The sequence below is a fragment of the Homarus americanus genome, unplaced genomic scaffold (genome assembly GCF_018991925.1).
Source record: "Homarus americanus isolate GMGI-L3 unplaced genomic scaffold, GMGI_Hamer_2.0 scaffold33026, whole genome shotgun sequence".
Taxonomy (NCBI): domain Eukaryota; kingdom Metazoa; phylum Arthropoda; class Malacostraca; order Decapoda; family Nephropidae; genus Homarus; species Homarus americanus.
The window spans coordinates 176,346-198,510 of record NW_024740653.1 but is presented as its reverse complement, the minus strand read 5'-3'; the positions used below and the strand labels follow the sequence as shown (position 1 = coordinate 198,510).

Here is a 22,165-nt window from a genome sequence, read left to right as displayed (position 1 = left end):
AGACACATGAATATTCTCAAGCAACATCACCATCCAGTGTCCCTTAATCCTATAATGAACACTTAAGCTGCAACATTAAGTCCATTTAGAATAGTGTCTAATTATTTTACTAGTAACTGTATTGTTGCAGCTTTTTATTCATGGTCACTCTGGTGTGAACTGCTGCACTCCTGGCCTTGTATGCCAGTCCGCCAGCTAGGACACTGTCAGCCCTAGCCTCTGTTCTGTTTCTCCGGGGTCCATTACTAAGTACAGTTGCGGACTCTTCCACGTTGAACACCCAGCTAAACGACCAGAGAGGTAGAATCAGCTGATGATCTGGTAACAGTGTGCGTGCGTGTGTGTGTGTGTGTGGTGGGAGGGGGAAAGATGGGGGGAGTTCTTGAGTTAAGTGTTGCATAATATAATCATATTTTATTTTAAACATTATAAAGTAATGGAAGTAGAAGGAATTATTTAATTTACGAATATGTTTTGTCCAGTAGTATTACAGTGTTTGACTTTTTGCGCTGTAAATGGTTATTTTTAATCTAAAGTTTGAGGCCAGAGGTTCGAGGCTGAGGTGCGTCTGGGTAGACTCTTAGTCTTTTTAGTATTTTGTGTTTCTCTCAAGTACCAAACTAAATTATTCCATTGAAACAACACTTAGATTTAGTGCGAATTCGGTTTAAAGCGACCTATCTCGGAACCTATCTCGTGTTATATCGACGTTCTACTGTACAAGGAACTTCGACATGTGGCAAGATTTTATGGAACCTAATCCTTCTGAATATCGAGGAATGACTGCATTTTATTTTGACACAATATACATTACTGTTAGGTATTCCTTTTTTTTTTAAAGAAATATTTATGTTGGAATCTACAAAATCAGTTCTAACTTAGTTAGAAAGTACAACATTTTCACCAAACTGATCTCAAATAGTTTATCTAAAAGTTTCTCAAAATAAATATACAGGTATCCGTTGTTTGGCGATCGGAATGTGTTCCTGAGAAATGGATCACTAAGCAAACAGAAAAAGAAATAATATCCAAAATAAGGGATAAAAAAAATAATATCCGTGGTGATGACACGTAATTATGTAGCCGAGTCGCCACTCAGTAGCACTCAAGAGCGGGTGAGGCCGAGCTATGAGCTATGTTACTGTTCAATTCTTAATTTTGGATAGATACTCTGTACCCTGTACCTGTATACATAATTTTCTTCATTTTCTTGTACAGGTAGTTCTGCTATAACGCGATAGTTGTGTTCTTGTAAAACATCGTGTTATAGAAATTCGTGTAATAGAAATAACAGGGCTTATGGAGAAAATAGGGTTAGGTGCAGATTACTCCAAATCGAAAAAAAAAATCGTAGTTAGCCTAACACAAAGGATAGCACAGTCTAAATAAATGTTACATTCATATCTAATAATGAAATCATATAGTAAATGTTACACTTTACCTTGAAAAAATATGAATATAACTTGATGGGGGAGAAGGGTGATGTTGAGGCTGAGGAGTCATGAAACATCAAGCTTTTCTTCAAGTGTTATAGCCTTTCTTTTACGATCACCAGAGTGCTTCCCAGAGATATTCTTCCTTTCCATAGTCACAAAATTGGAGAAACAGTAATCAGAATTCACTGAGGACACTTAAAAACTTCACATGTGCTTCAAACAAAGTGTGGAGTAAACAGAGCGCGCAGGTCTAAAACGCTATGTATTTTGTTTTTCTCTTATTTAAAATTTTACATTTTACATATACTGTACAGGTATACTGTATACATAAATATTACATAAATTATTTCTGCAATTCTTCACAAACAAAACACAAATCAATTGAATATGTGATGTCAAACGTGAACTGTTAAACACTGCATAACCCCGCGCCAAGCCACAGGACTGTACTGTACAGTACACTTTAAGCGCTACGTATTTAGTTTTTCTTTTATTTAAAATTTTACAATTTACATATATATACCTGTATAAGTAAATTGTAATTTACATATTATTCATATTATGCTAGAGCGCCCACAAAACATAAGAAACGTTTGAGTCCCCCAGTAGAGATGTCCGTTCTCTATCCACTTCAGGATGTCTTAGTCCTCCGTTTTCTTTTTGTGTACTCGCTCAGGGACTCAAGTATTTCTGTATATGACACAGGATGATAAGGGAATTTGAATTTATTTGTTTATTTATTTATATATAATATACTGTAATATATTAAATATACTGCAAGTATTTTCTTTAATTTATATACGTGTTTCGCGAAAAAGGGAGGCTACATTTATGGTGATCGTTAAGGACCAAACTCCGAATCCATGACGTGACTTCTGTTCATTATTTATATCCTAAATTTACCACTGTAGGTAGTTTCAAGAATTAATGCAGTCATTTACTGAATATTCTTTGCAAAAAAATAAATTTTAAATGAATTATTTATAAGAGATAGGTATTATGATCAGTAAATATACAGATATGCATTACTGACCACCTCCGAACACAAGGACGGCTAAAAATAGCCACAGGCGGTCACAGTCAAGGTCACTTTCCCTTTCTTGTCACTGGCAAATAGGGGTGGGGGGGTGATAATAGCAGCTGTGTTTATTACAGTATGTTAGACTGGTTTATAATACATTTTTATTATTTTAATATACCGGTAATCTTCATTTTAATCCAGCTTCCCAAACGTAAGTTTCAGTATAAAATAATTAGTGGTACTGTAGGACCTTGTGAGTGGTTTACTGTATACATAAATATTACATAAATTATTTCTGCAATTCTTCACAAACAAAACACATAAATCAATTGAATATGTGATGTCGAACGTGAACTGAAGCCACAACAACCGTTCGAGTGGAATCGGAATCGCGTTAGAGCAAACGAGTTCGCGTTTTACAAATATCGTTCCTCAATTCATAAATCGCGTTCGAGCAAATTCGCGTTGTCAAAACATGCGTTATAGCAGAACTCACTGTACTGTATGTACAGCATAGCCCATCATCTACACAACACGCGTTATAGCAGAACTCACTGTACTGTATGTACAGCATAGCCCATCATCTACACAACACGCGTTATAGCAGAACTCACTGTACTGTATGTACAGCATAGCCCATCATCTACACAACACGCGTTATAGCAGCACTCACTGTACTGTATGTACAGCATAGCCCATCATCTACACAACACGCGTGATCTTCATTTTGTCTTATTTTATTGTTTTATATTGAGTTTTATTCATTACCAAGTCACATTGTTTATATATAGTGGAATAAGTGGAATTTTTTGGGGGGTCAAAATAATGTATGCCTGTGTGGGGGGTCCGGTGGGTCTTCCGTCGGCCGAGCTCTAACAGTTAAGTGAGTCACACTCCATTATGTATTATTTCACCAGTTTTGTTCAGCACTCTCCTTCATGGCTTCATTTTTTTAACGTGTAGTAATGTTCACTAATACACTGTAACAAAAAATTGTCCCCCTTTTCATGTTTTTATTTTATTAATGAATGATATTATTAAACTAAAACACAATTATTAAAAAAAAATACATAAAAACTAACAATAATATAAGTAAAAGTGGTCCCATATTGGTCCCATGTCAATCATGTTTGTGTTCTCAAGCCTACTGCCCAGTAACCCATGGGTGGGCAACATATGCCCTGCCACTGCATTAGGATTATCTTTTTTTTTAAATGATTATCATCATGAGTGAGTTTGGCACCCATAGCAGCAAGACTTGTTGACCTGACCTTGGGAATACCCCAAGTCTGGTTAACCATAGGGATTAGGCAGAGAAGAGGTCAATAAACCCTTACCTAAGAATCCCATTCTCGACATATGATGGATGGCCACACCCGCACCTGACTGACCTGGGCGCCCAGCACCAACACGAAGAGAAGCTCAGTTCAGTCTTCTCTTTGCTTCTCAATGAGGAGCACGTTACTGCTGTTTGTTAGAATTTGTATTTGTAAGTGAACATGAGTGCATCTAAAAAGAAGAAATCTGAAGCAGAATATCAAACATTCAACAAGGAATGGACTTCTATTTTTCTTTTTCAACAACGTGGATGGAAAAGCAGTGTACCTAATTTGCAAAGAAAGTGCGGCAGTGCTTAAGAATTACAACTTTCATCACCATTTTGAGACCAAGCATGCCAGTAAATATAAAACATTTTCAGATGAAGAAAAGAAGAAAGCGAACTAAATGGTCACTCAATTACAACAACAGCAAAGTATTTTCAATAAACAATTTGCATCCAAAGAGGGCAAACCTGTACTCAAATGTACTAAGTTAATGACAAATTTTTTTATGTCTAGTGCAAACTATGGGATATTTGTACTCAAATTTATCACTCTCTTACAAGAATTCCAGCAATGCAAGTTATGTTCTGCCAAGTCAATTCAGTGACATTATATAAGCGAAACACTTAAGCTCCCTCTATATGACAGATAACTACACACTTGGTAATCTTCGCTGCCCGGCTGTGTCAACACCTCACCTGCCTCCCTTCTCTCAGCCAGGGTGAAGGTAGTTTTGGGCTTATAGTATTTATCGTATAAAATATCACTGACTAGCCTTAGCAGAATATAATTTACATTGCTGGAATCCTCACAAGATAGCAAATAATTTGAATATAAACATCACATAGTTTGCACAAGAGATAGTACATTTGAGTACAGTAATATGTTGCTCAGAATTATGGCTTTTTCACAGGAAAGAGTCTGTAGTATAACTAACCCAAGTGGTCACTGTACTCGCTTTTCGTATCATCGAACAACATCGCTCGTATAGTTAATATAAGGTGCAAATTCCTTAACCTCGTATCATGGAATTCTCTTATAAAGAATGCTCGCATAATGAGATTCCCTGCAGTAACTTTTGCTAATGAAGAAATGAAACATCTATAATGAGAATAAATTTTTGTTAGTTTATCATGAGCGTGGGATTACCTGAAACTTTTATGACATATAACTGGAAAGGAATTGTAAATATTATTGTACCTGATCCTGGCAAAAGAACTACCAGCTACTGATTACTTGTACAGTTTCTGAACAATTAAAGAAAATATTCCTTCTTAAGTGATGATTTTATGGTGCAACAGTAGACCAAAAGTCTGAGAGGGGATTGAATATGAAGTGCCGTTGAAAAGACAATTACAGGGGGGCGCCCCAAATTAGCGGAGGTTAGGTTCTCAAAATGGCCGCGAATAACATTTGAGGTCAGGGGGGCACATTTTTACTTGTGTACAAAGAAATCTATATTCCCTTTATGTGTTTGTCCTTAAGACAATTATTTTTTTTGCCTGTAGTATTGTATATATATGTGTGTGTGTGTGTGTGTGTGTGTGTGTGTGTGTGTGTAGATGCACACACAAAACTCCTACAAATAAATAATAATTGGAAAATCCTCTCACAAATAATCAGAAACAAATTTATCAAAAATGTGACAGTCTTCCCGCAAGTCCGTGCTTTATTAATAAAATACTGTAAGAAAGCACGGACTTGAGGGTAGACTCACAATTTTGATAAATTTGTTTCTGATTATTTGTGAGAGGATTTTCCAATTATTATTTATTTGTAGGAGTTTTGTATGTGTGTGTGTCTACACACACACACACATATATTTACAATACAGGTAAAGGAAATTACTGTCTCTAGAACAAATGGTTCCCTGTCCAAGCCTTGAAAATGCCAGCAACTTTTAAACTACCCACAGACATTCTTGGGTACATCTAGGGTGTCATCCGCGAATAATAGAGGACCGCGAAATAAAAATCAGCGAATTTGAGGGCCCCTTGTATTTATTTATTTTATTTTTTTACAGGGATTAGCCCACCCGGGCACAGATCACTGAGCCACATTGGGGCCTGGGGGGCGAAAATGTAATAATAATAATAATAATAATAATAATAATAATAATAATAATAATAATAATAATAATAATAATAATAATAATAATAATAATAATAATAATAAATAAAATTTATAATAAAAAAGTAAAAATAATAAAATAACAGTGTGAATAATAACATTGTTTTAATAATAATAATAATAATAATAACTATAATAAAGAACCATAAAAAAAGATACTCAGAAAAAAAAAGATCAAAGTGAGAAACAATATACTGTATGTATGTTGTGTTGTGTTGTCAAGTGTAAGAGAAATAATTGAGACCCAACAATTGTGTGTAAATGAGGCAGAAAGTCAGATAAGCAACCTGGGACTTGGTCACATATGGCAGCAGGGTCTACCATTAGATAATACAATATGCTTCCAATATCTTTCCAGGCAGTAGTACCTCCTGTTTGGAACCATCAAATATCTTTGTGAGAGGAACAGGTCCAGTGCTTTCTACTGAAACAGGAAATTGGAATCTGTTCATGATCAGGAGAGAGCATTCCCACAAGTTACAAAAACATTAAGGACATTTAAAACACGGCAAATCTTGTACCATGACCTTTAAGGGAGATAAGATTTTACTGGAGTTATAGGAATGACTTTATGCAGGAGGTTTTTATGTCAATGTGAAACTGATATATTTTTCTCACCTGCACTGATAGGGCCCATGGGTGCCACCTGGTTTTGTGAAGTATATCCTACAACCAATGGTGGCTGTCTCATGAGTAACCTTGCCACACCCTCACACTCTCTCAGCACATCCACTGCCAGAACCTGAGTTCGAGCTTCTGGTGCAAGACCTGGATACTTCTGTAGCCATTCTGCTAGTGCATGAAAATCTGTAAAATATAAATGTAATTAGTATCTACCTGCCTTTTTATATGCAGTCCTTTCCACATTTCAAGTTGAGGGGAATATGTAGATGCAGGTACTGTATGGGACCGCTTATCTGGTGTCCCAGTATCCAGAACACTTAAAAGACTGGCCATGGTCTTCAACATATTACAGTATTTAAAATGAGCTACAAGTAATTTCTGGGCCGAGGAGATATTTTCAACTGCCATCACAACACAAAAAGTATGTACAGCAGTAAACCACTAAAAGTTCACATAAATAAGAGTAGGTATCGAGGTGCAGTGCACTGGTGGTACTTATGAATGTGGGACACAGACTGAGGCACATACAGTGTTACCCATGCACATATAAAATCAAACTGTCTGGACTGATGCACAATTTTTTGGACCTTTTAAAAACTATTTCCAATAAATAGAGGGGCAATCTGGAGCACCTTGGAGAGTCAGAAAAAAGTGAATTCCAATATATTTAAGTACAATTTATCGAGGGTTTATTGTATATATGCAGTACTGTTTATATATATATATATATCTTTTAACAATAACAAATGTTATTCACAAACCTTTGAGTAACTGTTGTGCTCCCCAGAGTGAAAACTTGATCTTCTGAACGCGTATGTGTTCCAACCATGCATAACAAACAACTTTCAATATGGTCGCTCCTGCACGTCGCTGCAATATCACACCAAGCTTGGTTACAGCATCTAGCACAGGTTCTAAGACTGCAGCTGTGAAAGATGTTTATAATTAGAAATTAGGTGGATACATCAATGTAATTTTTAGGAATGATGGTACAGGTTAGCTTTTTCCCATTAAAAAATATCGATTGAAGAAAACTTATTTTTAACCTCAAGAACAAGGCAAATCAGGTGGAGGAATATCACTTTTCCGTATCAAGTTTTGTCCCTAGATTTTCTCAAAAACAGACACTGCTGCCACCTGCCTGCACAAGGTCACTATGTAAGTAAAAGAATGTGTCATCCGAACCTTCAGACACATTACTAATAATCTTAGTCCGTTCATACAGTAGGCCCTCGCTAACTGCAGATTTCCCATTTGTGGATTACGGGTATCCACGGTTTTTACTCAGTACTTGTACTATTTCACCAACCATGGCATTGAATTTCAAGTACAGTATCTGCAGATTTTTCATAATGGGCATTAGCCCACCCAGGCACAGGTCACTGACCCACATCGAGGCCTGGGGCAAAAATATAAAAATGAAAATAATAATAATAATAATAATAATAAAAATAATAATAATAATAATAATAATAATAATAATAATATAGCATGCCTGGATAATTTGCGGATTTTTATTTCGCGATCCTCTATTATTCGCGGATGACACTCTGGATGTACCCAAGAATGTCTGTGGGTTGCCGGCATTTTTGCATTTTTGCATCTGGGACAGGGAGCCATTCATTCTAGAGACAGTAATTTCCTTTACCTATAATAATAATTAACGGTTTATTGAAAGAGCTTGGCAGCCAGAAGGCTGAAAATATACAGTTACATATTTGGGGAATGGGTTACGAATTACAAATAATATACAAGTAAATATGTGTGTGTGTGTGTGTAGAGAGACACATACAAATAAATAATATTTGGGAAAATTCTCTCATAAATAATCAGAAACAAATTTATTAAAAATGTGAGTCTACCCTCAAGTCCGTGCTTTATTAATAACATTTCCACCAAAAAACTTCTTTGCCACTGCTAAAGACTTCTTTATCTCACTTTTCTTTGTCTTTATTGACTTGATTGCGCTTTCCGGAAACTAGTTTTTAGGCCTTCCTCAAGTAACTTAATCACACGCTGCTTATCCTGCATCAAGTACTTGGCAAACTTAACTCCCTTACGATAGTCCCGGTTCTCGTTTTCCTTATTTGGCCGCTTAGGTGAGTCTGTCCCACCCCCACCAGCACCAGTAGGACCCCCAGTAGAGGTAGAGGCCTTTATCTTGACTTGACAGGTGGTAGCACCACCAAGAAAAGCACACAATAGCAGCCCGGGCGGTCAGTAGGATGGTGCGGGAATAACTGGTATGACGGTTGTGACATCATTCAAGATGGTGGCCAACTCGTGATATTTTACGTCAAATATAAGACATGGTTACATTAGGTAGTGCTCACGAAATTAAAAAATGCAAAATATGAGATCTTCTGTACTGTATGTATATTGTGTTGTGTTGTGTGGTGTTTGTGATCTAATGTATTCCTCCACAAAAATGAGTTAATAAAAATAATACAGTACTTACTAATATATAAAAGAAAAAATACTGCATTGCCATTTGGAAATCATTTCATTTATACAGTTGATGGAGCATTTTCCTATCTTAGTATCTCAATATGCTTTCCTCCCTGCTGCCCCCACTTGTGCCACCTTCAGTGAATCATCTATCACAATGCCAAGATTTTTCTCCTCAACAGTATCCAGGAAAATATTATTAACAGAATAGTTGTATCCTATGTGTAGGGTAGCATCAAGCAGTGTTAAAGACCATTTGCCCATCTGGAGGCCTTGCAAAGGTCTTTCTGCTTTGTTGCCACATTGTATTGACTTGCTAACTTACCAAATACATTTGTGTTTTCAGCAAACTTGACAATGTGGCTCAATACATTTTCATTTATGTCATGCATGTAGATCACAAACAGGGTGAGTCCAAGGATAGAGCCTTGTGGTACTCCATTGAGAACTTTTATCCATGTAGAATGAACTCCACTTATTACCACTCTTTGTTGCCTGTCTTCAAGCCAGTTGTTAATCCACATCAAAATCTTGCCTGAGAAGCCATGTGTCTGGATCTTAGAGGCTAGTCGTGCGTGAGGGACTTTGTCAAATGCCTTAGAGAAAACCATGTGCAACACATCCACTATTGGTCCACGTAATCTGTTCCCATTTCAAGGAACTTGAGAATGTTTGTCAGACAGGATTTTCTTTCCATGAAACCATTTTATGATGCGGTGATAAGACTGTGTTCAGTCAGGTGTTTGATGATGGCATCTGTCAGAATTTTCTCAAGGAATTTACATATGAGGGTCATTCAATAAGTAACAAGACAAATAAGTGCAGAAGTAATGATTTTATTTATGATTACATAGTCTCCCACTACATGTCTGCACCTTTCTATGAGTTTTCTTATTCCTGAAGTGAAAATTCTTTCAGTTAACTCCGTAACAAATTTCGGATTTCTTTCTTCACCTTTTCATTATTCAAAAAATGCTTTCACGTAAAGCTGTTTTAAGCAGACCAAACATGTGGTAGTTTGATGGTGCGAGATCTGGACTATATGTGGGGTGAAGCAAAATCTCCAGCCCAGTTCTCTAATCATTTCCTGCATATGCTATGCACTGTGGGCTTGTGCATTGTCTTGCAGAGGAGCCTTGCATTTTCTTTGAAAGCCGGGACGCTTCTGAATTATGGCTGGCTTGATCGCGTTTTCTAGCATTTCTGAATACTGTATGATGCACTGGTGATGGTAAACTGCTCTTGAAGATAGTGGCAGTATATTGGTCCATTCACATCCTTGAAAAGATTAAGCCGAGGAGATGAAAAATGTTTCCACACCATGCTTAACGTTTTGACTCTGGTTCAAAATGGTGCACCCAGGTTTCATCACAAGTCATGATCTGCTGTAGAAATGCCTCACCTTTGCAAAGAAATCGTTCTTTTAGTTCAATTTAAATTCACAGTCTAGCGGCTTTGTGTTCCTCATTCAACATTTTGGCGACCCAACGTACACACGTTTTCTTAAACTTCAGAACATCAAGAACGACACTGCCTACTGTACCAACACCAACATTCAAATCTGGCACAATTTATTCATTGTAATGTGTTGGTTTCCCCAAACTTTTCTCTCACTGTTCTGGTTGAGAATGCAGGTGTTAAAACTTAAACAGGTCGTCCGGCATGATCTTTGTCCACAATGCTTGTTCTACCATTCTTGAATTGTTCAACCCACTTGTAAATGTTTGCTCGACTGATGCAATTTCTTCCGCATTGAAGTGATATTCTGCGATGAATTTTGCTTGGTTAAAAAAACAAATAACAAGTCGTCGTTCTTCCAAAGTACAAAATTCAAGTGGAGTGCTTATTGTTAAAGCAACACTTACTTGAGACTAATAGAATGAACTGACTAAACAAACAGATGAAGATGTAGCTTATGCATGTCTAAACATGTTATAACATGATCGCTGTGCTTGCCCTACCCCTTTGCAGTCTACATCAAAAAGTCTCGTTACTTATTGAATGACCCTCGTATTTGTGACGTTAGGCTGATCAGCTTTTAGTTTTCCGCTGCACTTTTTCTACCCTTCTTGCATAGTGGGGTGACATTGGCTGATTTCCAGTCCCTAAATGTGCCTGAATAAGAGTCTTAGCGGCATTAGTCATAAAGTTGGTGGCTGGTAGCAGCAACTTTATTTACAGGGAAATTACGGACAAAATCTGAATACAAAAAGTGCTATTAGTCTACCAGATTTACTTCGGTCTCAAGGTAAGAAATGACCTGTACATATTGGCATATTTTCTTCTACAGTGATTTTCCATTAGGTGGCTGGATAACCTAGACCACTGTTCTTAAACAGTACTCATACAGTCAGTTCTGTTATAACGCGATAGTTGTGTTCTTGTAAAACATCGTGTTATAGAAATTCGCGTAATAGAAATAACCGGGCTTATGGAGAAAATAGGGTTAGGTGCAGATTACTACTCAAAATCGAAAAAAATTTAGTAGTTAGCCTAACACAAAGGATAGCACAGTCTAAATAAATGTAACATTCGTATCTAATAATGAAATCATACAGTAAATGTAACACTTTACCTTGAAAAAATATGAATATAACTTGCTAGGGGAGAAGGGTGATTTTGAGGTTGATAACATCGAGCTTCTCTTCAAGGGTTATCGCCTTTCTTTTACGATCATCACCGGGAATGCGATCACCAGAATGCTTCTTGGAGATATTCTTCTTTACCATATTCACAGTTAATACCACAAAATTGGAAAAATAGTAAGCAAAAATCGCGTTATAGCAAACAAGCGTTCGCATTATACAATATCGTTCCTCTATTCATAAATCGCGTTAGAGCCAATTCGCGTTGTCAAAACACGCGTTATAGCAGAACTCACTGTATTACTACTGTATTTATCAAATGGTGACAGATGTTTACAAATTAAACTTAGCTGGTGTACACATTATTGTTTATCAAAGTGTAAATGGAAATATGCTGAATTGTTCAATTTGGAGCGTAAAAATGACATGGTACAATACAGTACAGTACAGTAAGTACTGTAGTATATTCTGAGGAGACTGCTGGAGCAAATTATGTTTCTGGGCAGGAAATTATATCATAAAATTCTAGGCAGGTGCTTTGTGGTAACAGACAGGGAAGCTAAGACCACATTACTTTACTATGTACTGTACGAGTATGTTAGATAATGACATCCATTGGTCGGAAAACAAAGAAACATTGGTCACCAGGGGATGATTGATTCCAAGATGGCTAAAGGGAAGTGTTGTAAATACTTACTATCAGAGTTCCTTCCCACATGCTCCCCTGGCATTAGTTGCAAATGTGAGGTAGTGCAATAGGTAATAAGAAAGCTTGGGGGAAAGTCTGGTGAAAATTGTGACCTAACTTGATGTCTTGGGATAGTTCAGCTCGCCAGCATAAAAACTATGATCTTTAAAGGGAAAACTTCAGAAGCTTTTACACTGATATTACATACTTAGCATGTTTCTATTAATACTTACTCAAGGTGGTATTATGTGGTGGGTTTGGTTCAGAGCACAGGGTGAGATGGCAAGTTCCCACAAAGGGGTCCTCATCAAAGAAGGGAAAACATATCTTTAATACCAGCACAATTTTGCTAACAACCCAAGACAAAAATAGTTTAGAATGATATGCAGTTTTAGATTTTTTATGATACACAATGGTAACAACCCCTTTGACCAACCAACCCCCAAACACTATTCCTTAATCTGCATATGTTATGTATTTGTAGGTTCCTGTTCCCCACAAAATGTGAGTTTTAAATTTTGATTCCAATATTGAAGAAAATATTTCTGTTATACAAGAGTCGAAGGTCATACCAATATAATCGTAGACATAACAATGTGGTTCATGTGGTATACGACCAATCCCCCGCCAGATCCTTGGTTTGGGCATGGAGTTCTGCAACTGGGCTAGACTCACAGTTCGACAAACTGCACTAACTGCTTCCACTGTCTCTTCTTCATAGTCCTGAGAACACAACAAATGATGAGTTCATGTAGCATTATAGGGTAAGTTTTTATCCCATTATATACTTTTGAAATACTTTTGAGTATTACTGTATCTTAATAATTTTTTATAATTTTTATTACAATTAATTTGAATTAAGATTCCTGTCCCAATCAAGGATGCTTTGTGTATATGAACAGCAATACTGTAGTATATTAATCATTGTGACTAACTGATTAAATAGTACATAGTGATGACATGAGAGGAAGATATCATAACTAGTTCAATATGATATAGTATTAGAATAAACACACCATGATCATTTTCTATACTCATGAGGGTTGGCCATGACTATCTGATGGCAGTTGTCCATGACACATGGCCTCTTGAAGCCTCTCTCATCCAGTTCCTATCACTGAGGTAAGTTCCCACAACCTCTTTCCATGCCTACCCCTCACCCTCCTCCCCTCCACACTCATCCATGCATCACCTGACCCAATTGGTCTCTTCCATTCTCTACACATACCCTGACCATCTCAGCTTTCCTCTACACAAAAACCTCCCTCATTACCGAGCTGCCTCTGAACAAGGTTTGTTTTCTCTCTCAGTCATGTTACACATTCATCTCATCCTTCTCATTTCAACTTGCTGAAGCCTACTTATGTCATTATCTTTAACTGTCCAAGTTTCACTGCCACACAACATCACACTTCTCATGCCAGCTGCACACAATTTTCCCTTCAAGTGAAGAGAAGGTCCTCTTACTGTCAACAGCTCCGTAAACTTTTCCCCAGTCACTTTTAACTTGCACTACCTTCAACACTGAACGTGTCACCCAGGTAGCAGAACTCATTGAAACAATCCAGGAAAATATACCCAGCACTGAGTTTCTCCAGCCTTGATAAGGTCACATGAATTACCTGCACATAATGCATATTATATATTCTTTAATTCTAAATCATTTTACCACAACTTAATAGTTGTGCACTGTTTGGATACACAGAAGAACTGAGCAATACACCTTTTTTTCCTAATATTGTTCTGTATGTTTCTAGAATGTTCTCAAGAGCAGGAGATGCTGTTCCCAGACAGACCTCATGAGTACTGTACTTGGATTTGTGGATGGCAAATTTTCAGATAATAAGGGTACTACTATGGATATGAATGGAGAGTGTGGACGCACGTAACTTTTACCCACAACATCGGTTCTAATTGTTTGAAAGATGAATTTGGTGCCACATTGATCCTGATTAATTTTCTACAAGGTTGTTTCAATATAAGATCCTTAAACAAACTATTTCAATACATTTAATGCTGGGAACTCGATTGTTTTCTGGAAAAAAAAGTACAAAATGTTTATACGGGAGTCTATAAAATCAGTTAAAATTAAGTTAGAAACACCATATTCTACCCAAATAATCCTGAATAGTTTATCTAATTAAATATACTGTATATAACACAAAAACCCTATATACAGGGATGTGCCACCAAATACAAGTATTTTGGGGCACAAGGCTGGAATGTTCTGAGTGTGACAGACAAGACAGCACACATTACTGCCAGGTGTTTGAGAGCTCCTGACAACACCAGCTGCTCCTGAGTACATTTATACCAAGAGCCAGCACCAAGCGAGAGCCAGCACCAAGCTACCAAGAGCCAGCACCAAGCTACCAAGAGAGCCAGCACCAAGCTACCGAGAGCCAGCACCAAGCTACCAAGATAAAACAAGGAAAGATCAACTTTCTTCCCCACAAATGTTCAAATCCTAAGCAGCTAAAAAAAGTTTATATGGCCAAGAAAATCCTTGAGGGTGTTAAATATAGACTAAAGTTACAATATGTTACCTGGTGTTAGGTACAGTAGCTTGAGTCTGAAATCTCCCATCTTCTGGAATTTTCCACCTGCAATACAGACCCTCATCCAACCTGGAATTTTACCCACACCGGACGGCCCCCCCACCCCCAATTAGTCTGGATTAGAGAAAGTTTACTGTATTATCTTTATATCAAATAATCTTCCTACCTTTGTTTTCTCAACTACTATTTCAATTATCTTCACCAGTTTGTCACGGTACGTGGCGTACAGCAGGCGAGCCATGTCGTCTGTTTTGATAAGGTTGTCTCTCTCTTGAATCTGGAAGATGGTAAATGTCTATTGCAGGATTATTAAGGCTTCAAAATATTCAAGTTTACAGTAGAAAAATATTTTATGAGAAGATTTACACAAGTTCAGGCGAGAAGCAGAGTTTTCTTTTTTACACTGTACCGTAAACCAGTGATTTTTTGCACACACATAATTTGTCTATCATGACCCGGTACTTTAAAACCATAAATGTAAAATACATGATATTTGTTTTAGAATATGAGAGCTGTGGTATTATGGAATTATAGAAATGTTGTTGATAAATTGTGATAACAAAATTCCTGTTAGAAAAAATAAATAAATAAAAATGTGGCAAGGTGGACCAAAGTGGGTGTGGGTCTTGAGTGTGGCTCATACACACCTGTACTTCTCAGCATCATTACACACTCTCTGATGGCACAGTTTGTTCATCCATTTAGTGACTGATAAAGGTTTTGTAGCGGATGCCCAGATGCCTTATTCTAGGAGTGACTACAAGCACATAGGTCAAAGAGAGGCCAATTATGATGTGATGCACCTGTGTTAATACACCCAAGGAATACACACCAGGTATGAAGGTCTGACAGTCATGCAGGAGTTACTGTATACAGTATGTTGGAATTGTTCCACAATTTTACTTGAGGTTCAATAACAATGAAAACTGATTAAATTAATCTGTAAACTTAATAAAAGAATGAACTGCCTCCACTGGACAGACGAACCCACCTAAGAGATGATCTAAAGGAGTTAAAATTATCAGCACAAGGCTCAGAGATGCTTCCCCCAGAAATATAGACAAGGAGGAAAATGGCTTTCAACAAAGCCAACTCTAACACGAGTGGTCTAGCAGCAGTGGTTCTTAACCTTTCTATTTTTTGCTGCGACCCTAAATTTGCCACATACAGGGACATCGCAACCCTCTGGCATATGATGAATATTTAAATGTGTATATAAGTAATATCTCCGTTAGCCGGGATCTCTCAAACTCGGAACTCTCTGATAGCCGGTATTGAAATTTTCTTGGAAAATCGTTCCCAAAGCCGGAATTTTCTGGAAAATTCCGGCTTTGGGAATGATTTTCCGAGGAGCACATTTTCCGGAAAATTCTGAGAAAATTTTCTCGATACATGGAAAATTCCGGGGAAGGGGAATTTTTTTCCAGGTTTGAGAGATGAAAATCAGGCGCATTTTCCAGAATTTCAGAGAAATTTTTTCCGGTACCCGGAAAATTCCGGGAATGGGGGCCATTTTTCCAGGTTCGAGAGATGATGCAATGGACAAAATCTGGAACTTCCGAGAACATTTTTCCGTTACCCGGAAAATTCCGGGGATGAAGGATTTTTTTTCCAGCTTTGAGAGTCGTCTCGTTACCCAAAAATCTCTCATTCTCGGAAATGCTCTGCACCAATTGTTCCGGCTAACGGAGATATCACCGTACAAGTATTTGCAAATTAATATCTAGACCATATTTACAAGGTCCAGATTAATATTTAATGGTATGTATTTCTTCATAATTAATTACCTGTGGTATATTTAGAAGAAACTCAATGTTATTATAAGTGAAATAAATTATACAGCTTTCTATACAACTTATAATAAGCACATTGATGCATGGATAAAGCACATTTGTTCCCATACAAAAGTAATATATATTTTAACACCAAAACAGAACTTAATGAAACCTAAGAAGGCATTAAATATCCTTTGAAGATCTATGGTTACCCAGATGCTGTAGTTTCTTGGTCAGCTCATTTATATTGGGTTGTACAGTACACTGATGGTCAAGAGTACAGCGCAGGTGATGCTGAGGGTCAAGACAAGACCTTGCTCTAGTCTTGATGACTACTAGAAAAGAGATCCCTGCTTCATATCGGTAAGTAATTGGAAAATGAAGCAGGGTTTTCTTTGCCTCGCAAGACAGAACAGGTTTACCCAGCAGCTGTCCCCAAAACCATGACAATAAAAGTTAAACAAATTTCTCCTATAACTCTCAATTTCCTTGAACATCAATGAGTTCTTTCTGGAATTCATCAACATTATACAGTACTCAATTTTACTGACGTCTAAACCAAAGGGATTTCTTACCCAGCTGTGCTTCTGAAGATCAGCATTTTGGGGCAATTGCCGATCCATCTTGGTTCGTAATTTTGCCAAATGCTCCTGGAAAATTTTGATCAATCTTTGATAGATACAGTACCTGATGTTCAATTAACCCAACATTACCTAGGGGGCTAATCCTCAGGTAATCATTAAATGCTAAAATTTCAAATGGTCTAAGTTTCAGGCTTTACCTTGCACTTAGTGGTCTTGACTAGGGAAAGGAAAGTACAGCCACTCGTATAAAAGAGTTCCTCAATCTTCAACATGCAGATGTAGTGTGTGTGACTTTCCCAAGCCAAATATTAGATTATAATTAACTATCAGGTGTTTAATAAGCCATTCATTCCCATCACTTGTGAACCAATCCAATGGCAGTGTCAACAATTAACCTCTTATGGTTTATGTGCTAAAGGTTCAATTACCAACATCACAATCAACTTACTCTTAGCAGCTTGAGTTCTTCAATAATTCTGGGTAGGTCAGCCTGAGTGAGGAGGTAGAATGGTGCTGTGTTCCACGTGTGTAGGAGGTGTGTGGCACGGAGCTGCAGCCAACACAACATCGAACTAACAGCTCCTCCTAGCCTAAGAAGCAGCCCTACCTTATGAATAAAATACATAAAGTAAGTAATTCAGAAATGGAGGATCAGCCCTATCTCTTGATTAAAGAACAAAAAGTGAGCAATTTAGAAGTGTAGGATCAAAGAGAGAGAGAGAGAGAGAAGGGAAAACTTCCAAGAATGAGGTGAGGGAGGCACAAGCCATGATAATAAGTTGTGTAGAGCAGCAGAGATAATCAAAATGGATATCTTGATGTCTTGTTATGGAATGAGAACACCACAGTAAGACACATGTTACAACAGTAAGGGAATATATGAAGTGAAAGTCTATCCCCCACAGCTTTAGATGTCCCTTTCGGTTGACAGTGTCTTTATGTTGATGACCAGACCTTTAACAAAATTTGAGTCATGAAGGACACCCCACTACAGCGCTCGACGGGGAAATGTGCCAGTAAAACTAACTTATGATATTGGAATTAATTCGTTTTACTCAATTGAATCATGAATCAAATCTTTTAAAACATGATGGCCCCATCTGTGGAAAGGGGCATTTAAAACTATGCGAGTATGTAATCTCTTGACTCCAGGCACTTACATCACGTTGTCAGCATTTTTTATTGCAAACTACTATATACTGTATGTGAATAACATCATTACTAGCCTAACCTAATTTACATATATTGTACAGGTAACCTAATTAACAAACAGCTGCAGTATACTTTCGATTTGTTTATGACAGTAAATAATGTCTCAAATAAAACAAAAGCAAATTTTGCCCCGTATTAATTTATTTCCATTTAGTAATGAAAATAAAAATTTAACCTATTTGAGCTAAAACACCAGTTAAATTGTAAAGCTTAATCAGTGTGAGTGTGTAAGTGTGTGTGTGTGTGTGTGTGTGTGTGTGTGTGTGTGTGTGTGTGTGGATAAAATTAATGAGAGGCTATACTACAGAAGAGTATGAACACACAACCAAATACATTTTTATATGTTTTCAGAGACAGTTAGGTAACTCATTTATGGACAAAGAAAAAACCTCAAAACAGTATAATAAATTTTCTTTCCACACTTTTCGGCCACAAATAAAAATTTCTATCACAAAATATCTATACAGTTATGTACAGTATTATCACTTACCTCATCACCCACTGGCCAGTCCTTAGGTTCCTTCTCCACCTCAGCTCGTTCTATCTCATTGATTTCCCAGACTAATAACTGAACAACATCTCCAATGCCATCACCTGTGAATAAAGTTAAGAAAAATATACATATAAGATAATGACTTTTGGTGATGAAAATTTTACCACTGAACTGTAATGTTAAGTTTCTTGCAAGTTACGAACATCTTGAGCCTCTTACCGCCTACAGTGGAGAAATTTCCATCGGGTAACTTGTAAGGCCGAGGAGAGGAGGTGGCATACGCGCCAATACCGCGTACTAAACCCCGGTCTACAAATGAAGTCGTGGCTAGGTGTCGACACTCATCAACAACACCTTCACAACTTGTATAACAGGACTCGGGGATTAAAGCTGAAAAAATAAATCATTTAACCTCACATACAAACAACTTACTTATTCTGAAACAATTGTAAATATATTGGTGCATTTCACAGGGCAATAGAATCTTTACGATGGATATAAAACTTGAAACCAAAGTAGATAGTTCCCTTAAAAAAATATAGGAAGCACTAAGGCACAACCAAAGGAGGATCAGTGCTATTCAGGAGGTTCGTGGATACAAAACTTACTGATATGACTGGAAACAATGGCAGAAGTAAAATAAATGTATATTATAACTGTGCACACATAATTAGTGGGGAGTTATGTTGACAGAACTTATTCAAGAGCAACATAGGAATACTGAATCACCATTCACAGTAACTTGGTTATCATCTGAAATGGAGTCATGCAAACAATGGCTCACAGACTACAAGTTATCCTTGCATCTTGGAAAGACAGAAGCAATATTATTTGGATAAAAAATAAAACAAATCCATTGCACTGTACAGTAAAATATGGGAATGAACCATCTCTACAGGAACCCCGTTGAAATATCTTGGACCAAGTCTTGACTCTTGTTTATCTGGTGAATTAATCATAGATAATATTGTAAAAAAAAAAAATTATAATAATACAAGAACATAATTTCTCTATATAAATGCTAAATGCTTCTCAGTTGATGACAGAAAGTCCCTTTGCTTGGACTATTCCTGCTCATCCTGGTACTCTGCCCGAACACAGAAGCTAAAATCCAAGTTACAAACTGTCCAGAACATGGTGGTGGTGAGGTTCATTCTTGACATGAAAGCAAGAGATCACATTAGTCATGAAGTCCTTCAATTGCTGGACATGTAAGTGTGGTGGACAGTGTGAAGCAGCTGAGGGTGAATCATGCTCACAGGATTTTCAGTGGACTGTGCCCAGAGTATATAACAATAAACTTTATAAGGATTAGAGATATGAAACGGCAGGGCCCTAGAGGGAGTGAACACAATTTTATGGTACCTGGTGTACGAGGTCAAGTGAAAAACACTTTTCTGCTTCACAGCTATTTTGAACTGGAACAAGTTACCCGACCACATCAAAATCAGTAATGGTATTAAACAATTCAAAGCTAAATTAAAGAATACATAACAGATAAAACTAGAGTAAGAGAAGAGTGATCTTCTATATCATTAACTGTAATGCTTGTGGAGTTTACCTCAAAACTTTCACTGTTACTCCTGTACACATACAATTGTTGTTAGAGGCCAAGTGTAAGCCTAAGCAAAGGACCCTCGTATACATTACTTGCATTGTCTCGGCACACAGGAAACTGTATACTCTCACGGCCTATGTACACCATATACTGTACCTACGTAGTCTATATTCATGCAGAACTGTATAACTGCAGAGTTTATATACGGTACCTGTACAAGCTTATCCAGCTGTAAACCTGTATGAAAATTTAACTGAATAACTATTACTTATTATTATCACCATTGAGAGTATATACTTGTACATGGCACTTGCTGGTTGAATTTGAGAATCCTGTCATAATTTGAAGCTTTAACCAATCACACAGCAGTTGATCATACAATGTCTAGACAGTCATGGACAAAAGTTCTCTCCTGCTCTCAGCCACAACGTGACTTTGAAACATTTGATGCTTAAACAATGAAACAGTAGAAGAAAGAGCCTTTTTGAACCAACAGATGTTACACACGAATGTTTATCATGGGAGGCTCCCCTGATAAACATTCCTGATAACTTTTTACTGCTGAGTTCTGATAATTTAGTCTACCGGTATACCCCAGGTATATATTCAACCCACCAATCCTAGTCACCCACAAATTCACTCTTAAGTTAATAGTCATTGGAATTAAGCCTCTCAATACTGTATACACACTTTTCAGGCTGTCATAAAATCTTAAGTTACTGCAGTGTAGTGTAGCATACATTCTGGTCTTCGCTTAATGTACACTTCCAGTTAGGCCTATGGTGATTCATGTGCAGGATGTACCATAATGTGTGCCGCCGGCGAGGCCGTGGGCTCGTTACACACGTCTTGCCCGCGGTGCCCACCATTTCTCTGTGGATGTTGGTTACTAGAATAACTCGCCAAACTGTGGAATGCTCTGCCTTCTTCTGTGTTTTCATACTCATACAATCTGTCTCACTTTAAAAAGTCAGTTTTCCAGCATCTTCGTGGTGTAGATTAACACAACCTTTTCCTTTTCTATTTTTAATTTCTTTCTATTCTATTTCTCCCCCCCCCCCGGCCCCATCGTGGGTCGATGACCTTTGTCGGGTGGGTTATTGGGTTATTCCCCATAAAAAACAAATCATACTTACACTGACCTACCCTACACAGTACAGTACTGTACTGTACCTTATCTCCTAAACACAATTTATTTTTATACAAGTATCACTTCACTATGTATATATCTATCTATCTATACTGTAACCATCCACCTACAGTACAGTACAGTATATCTATTATAATCAGCTTTCTTATTCAGCATGGGGGGGGGATGGGAGGTGCCAGTTAATGAAATATATTAACTATGCTGATTAAAAATGTTACAGTAATCTTACCAAAGGAGTACAGCACAGTACAGTATAGTACCTTCACTTACCTTTATTACAATACTGCTGGAAGATAGTGAGTACTTGAAAGATCTTGAGAGGAGTGAGAAGTGCTGGGGGTGGGAAGGGTGGTGGTCTGGCTGGGGGAGGAACCCACAGCACCAGTTCCTCTACAAACTCTGAACCTTCACCCCAAACTCTCTCCACATAGTAAGTTTCAATTCGGGTTCTTGCAGCTTTGCTTAAACGTTTCTCACCAGATTTGCCGTGCTTCACCATGCCTTTGACTGTAATATTATATTGAAAATCACGATCAGAATCTTTACTTCATTCTTTGTTTGGTTATCAATCAAATATGTAC

The 22,165-nt window shown here is 37.4% G+C and overlaps 1 protein-coding gene across 4 annotated transcripts in view; it reads right to left on the bottom strand.

Annotated features, from left to right (window-relative positions):
* Nucleotides 1-22,165, bottom strand: part of LOC121875490 — a 29,553-nt gene that overhangs the window by 2,478 nt on the left and 4,910 nt on the right. For 2 of the 4 annotated variants that reach the window (XM_042380054.1, XM_042380055.1), the window contains exons 3-10: nt 21,855-22,091; nt 19,096-19,266; nt 18,874-18,977; nt 17,620-17,778; nt 14,979-15,089; nt 12,827-12,977; nt 7,295-7,459; nt 6,528-6,716 (exon numbers count right to left, since the gene is read on the bottom strand). In XM_042380054.1, coding sequence (XP_042235988.1) covers nt 6,528-6,716; nt 7,295-7,459; nt 12,827-12,977; nt 14,979-15,089; nt 17,620-17,778; nt 18,874-18,977; nt 19,096-19,266; nt 21,855-22,091 — 1,287 coding nt within the window. Of the gene's footprint in view, nt 1-6,168; nt 6,334-6,527; nt 6,717-7,294; nt 7,460-12,826; nt 12,978-14,978; nt 15,090-17,619; nt 17,779-18,873; nt 18,978-19,095; nt 19,267-21,854; nt 22,092-22,165 lie in introns of those variants that run through there. The other 2 variants (XM_042380056.1, XM_042380057.1) reach the window with 2 other exon arrangements.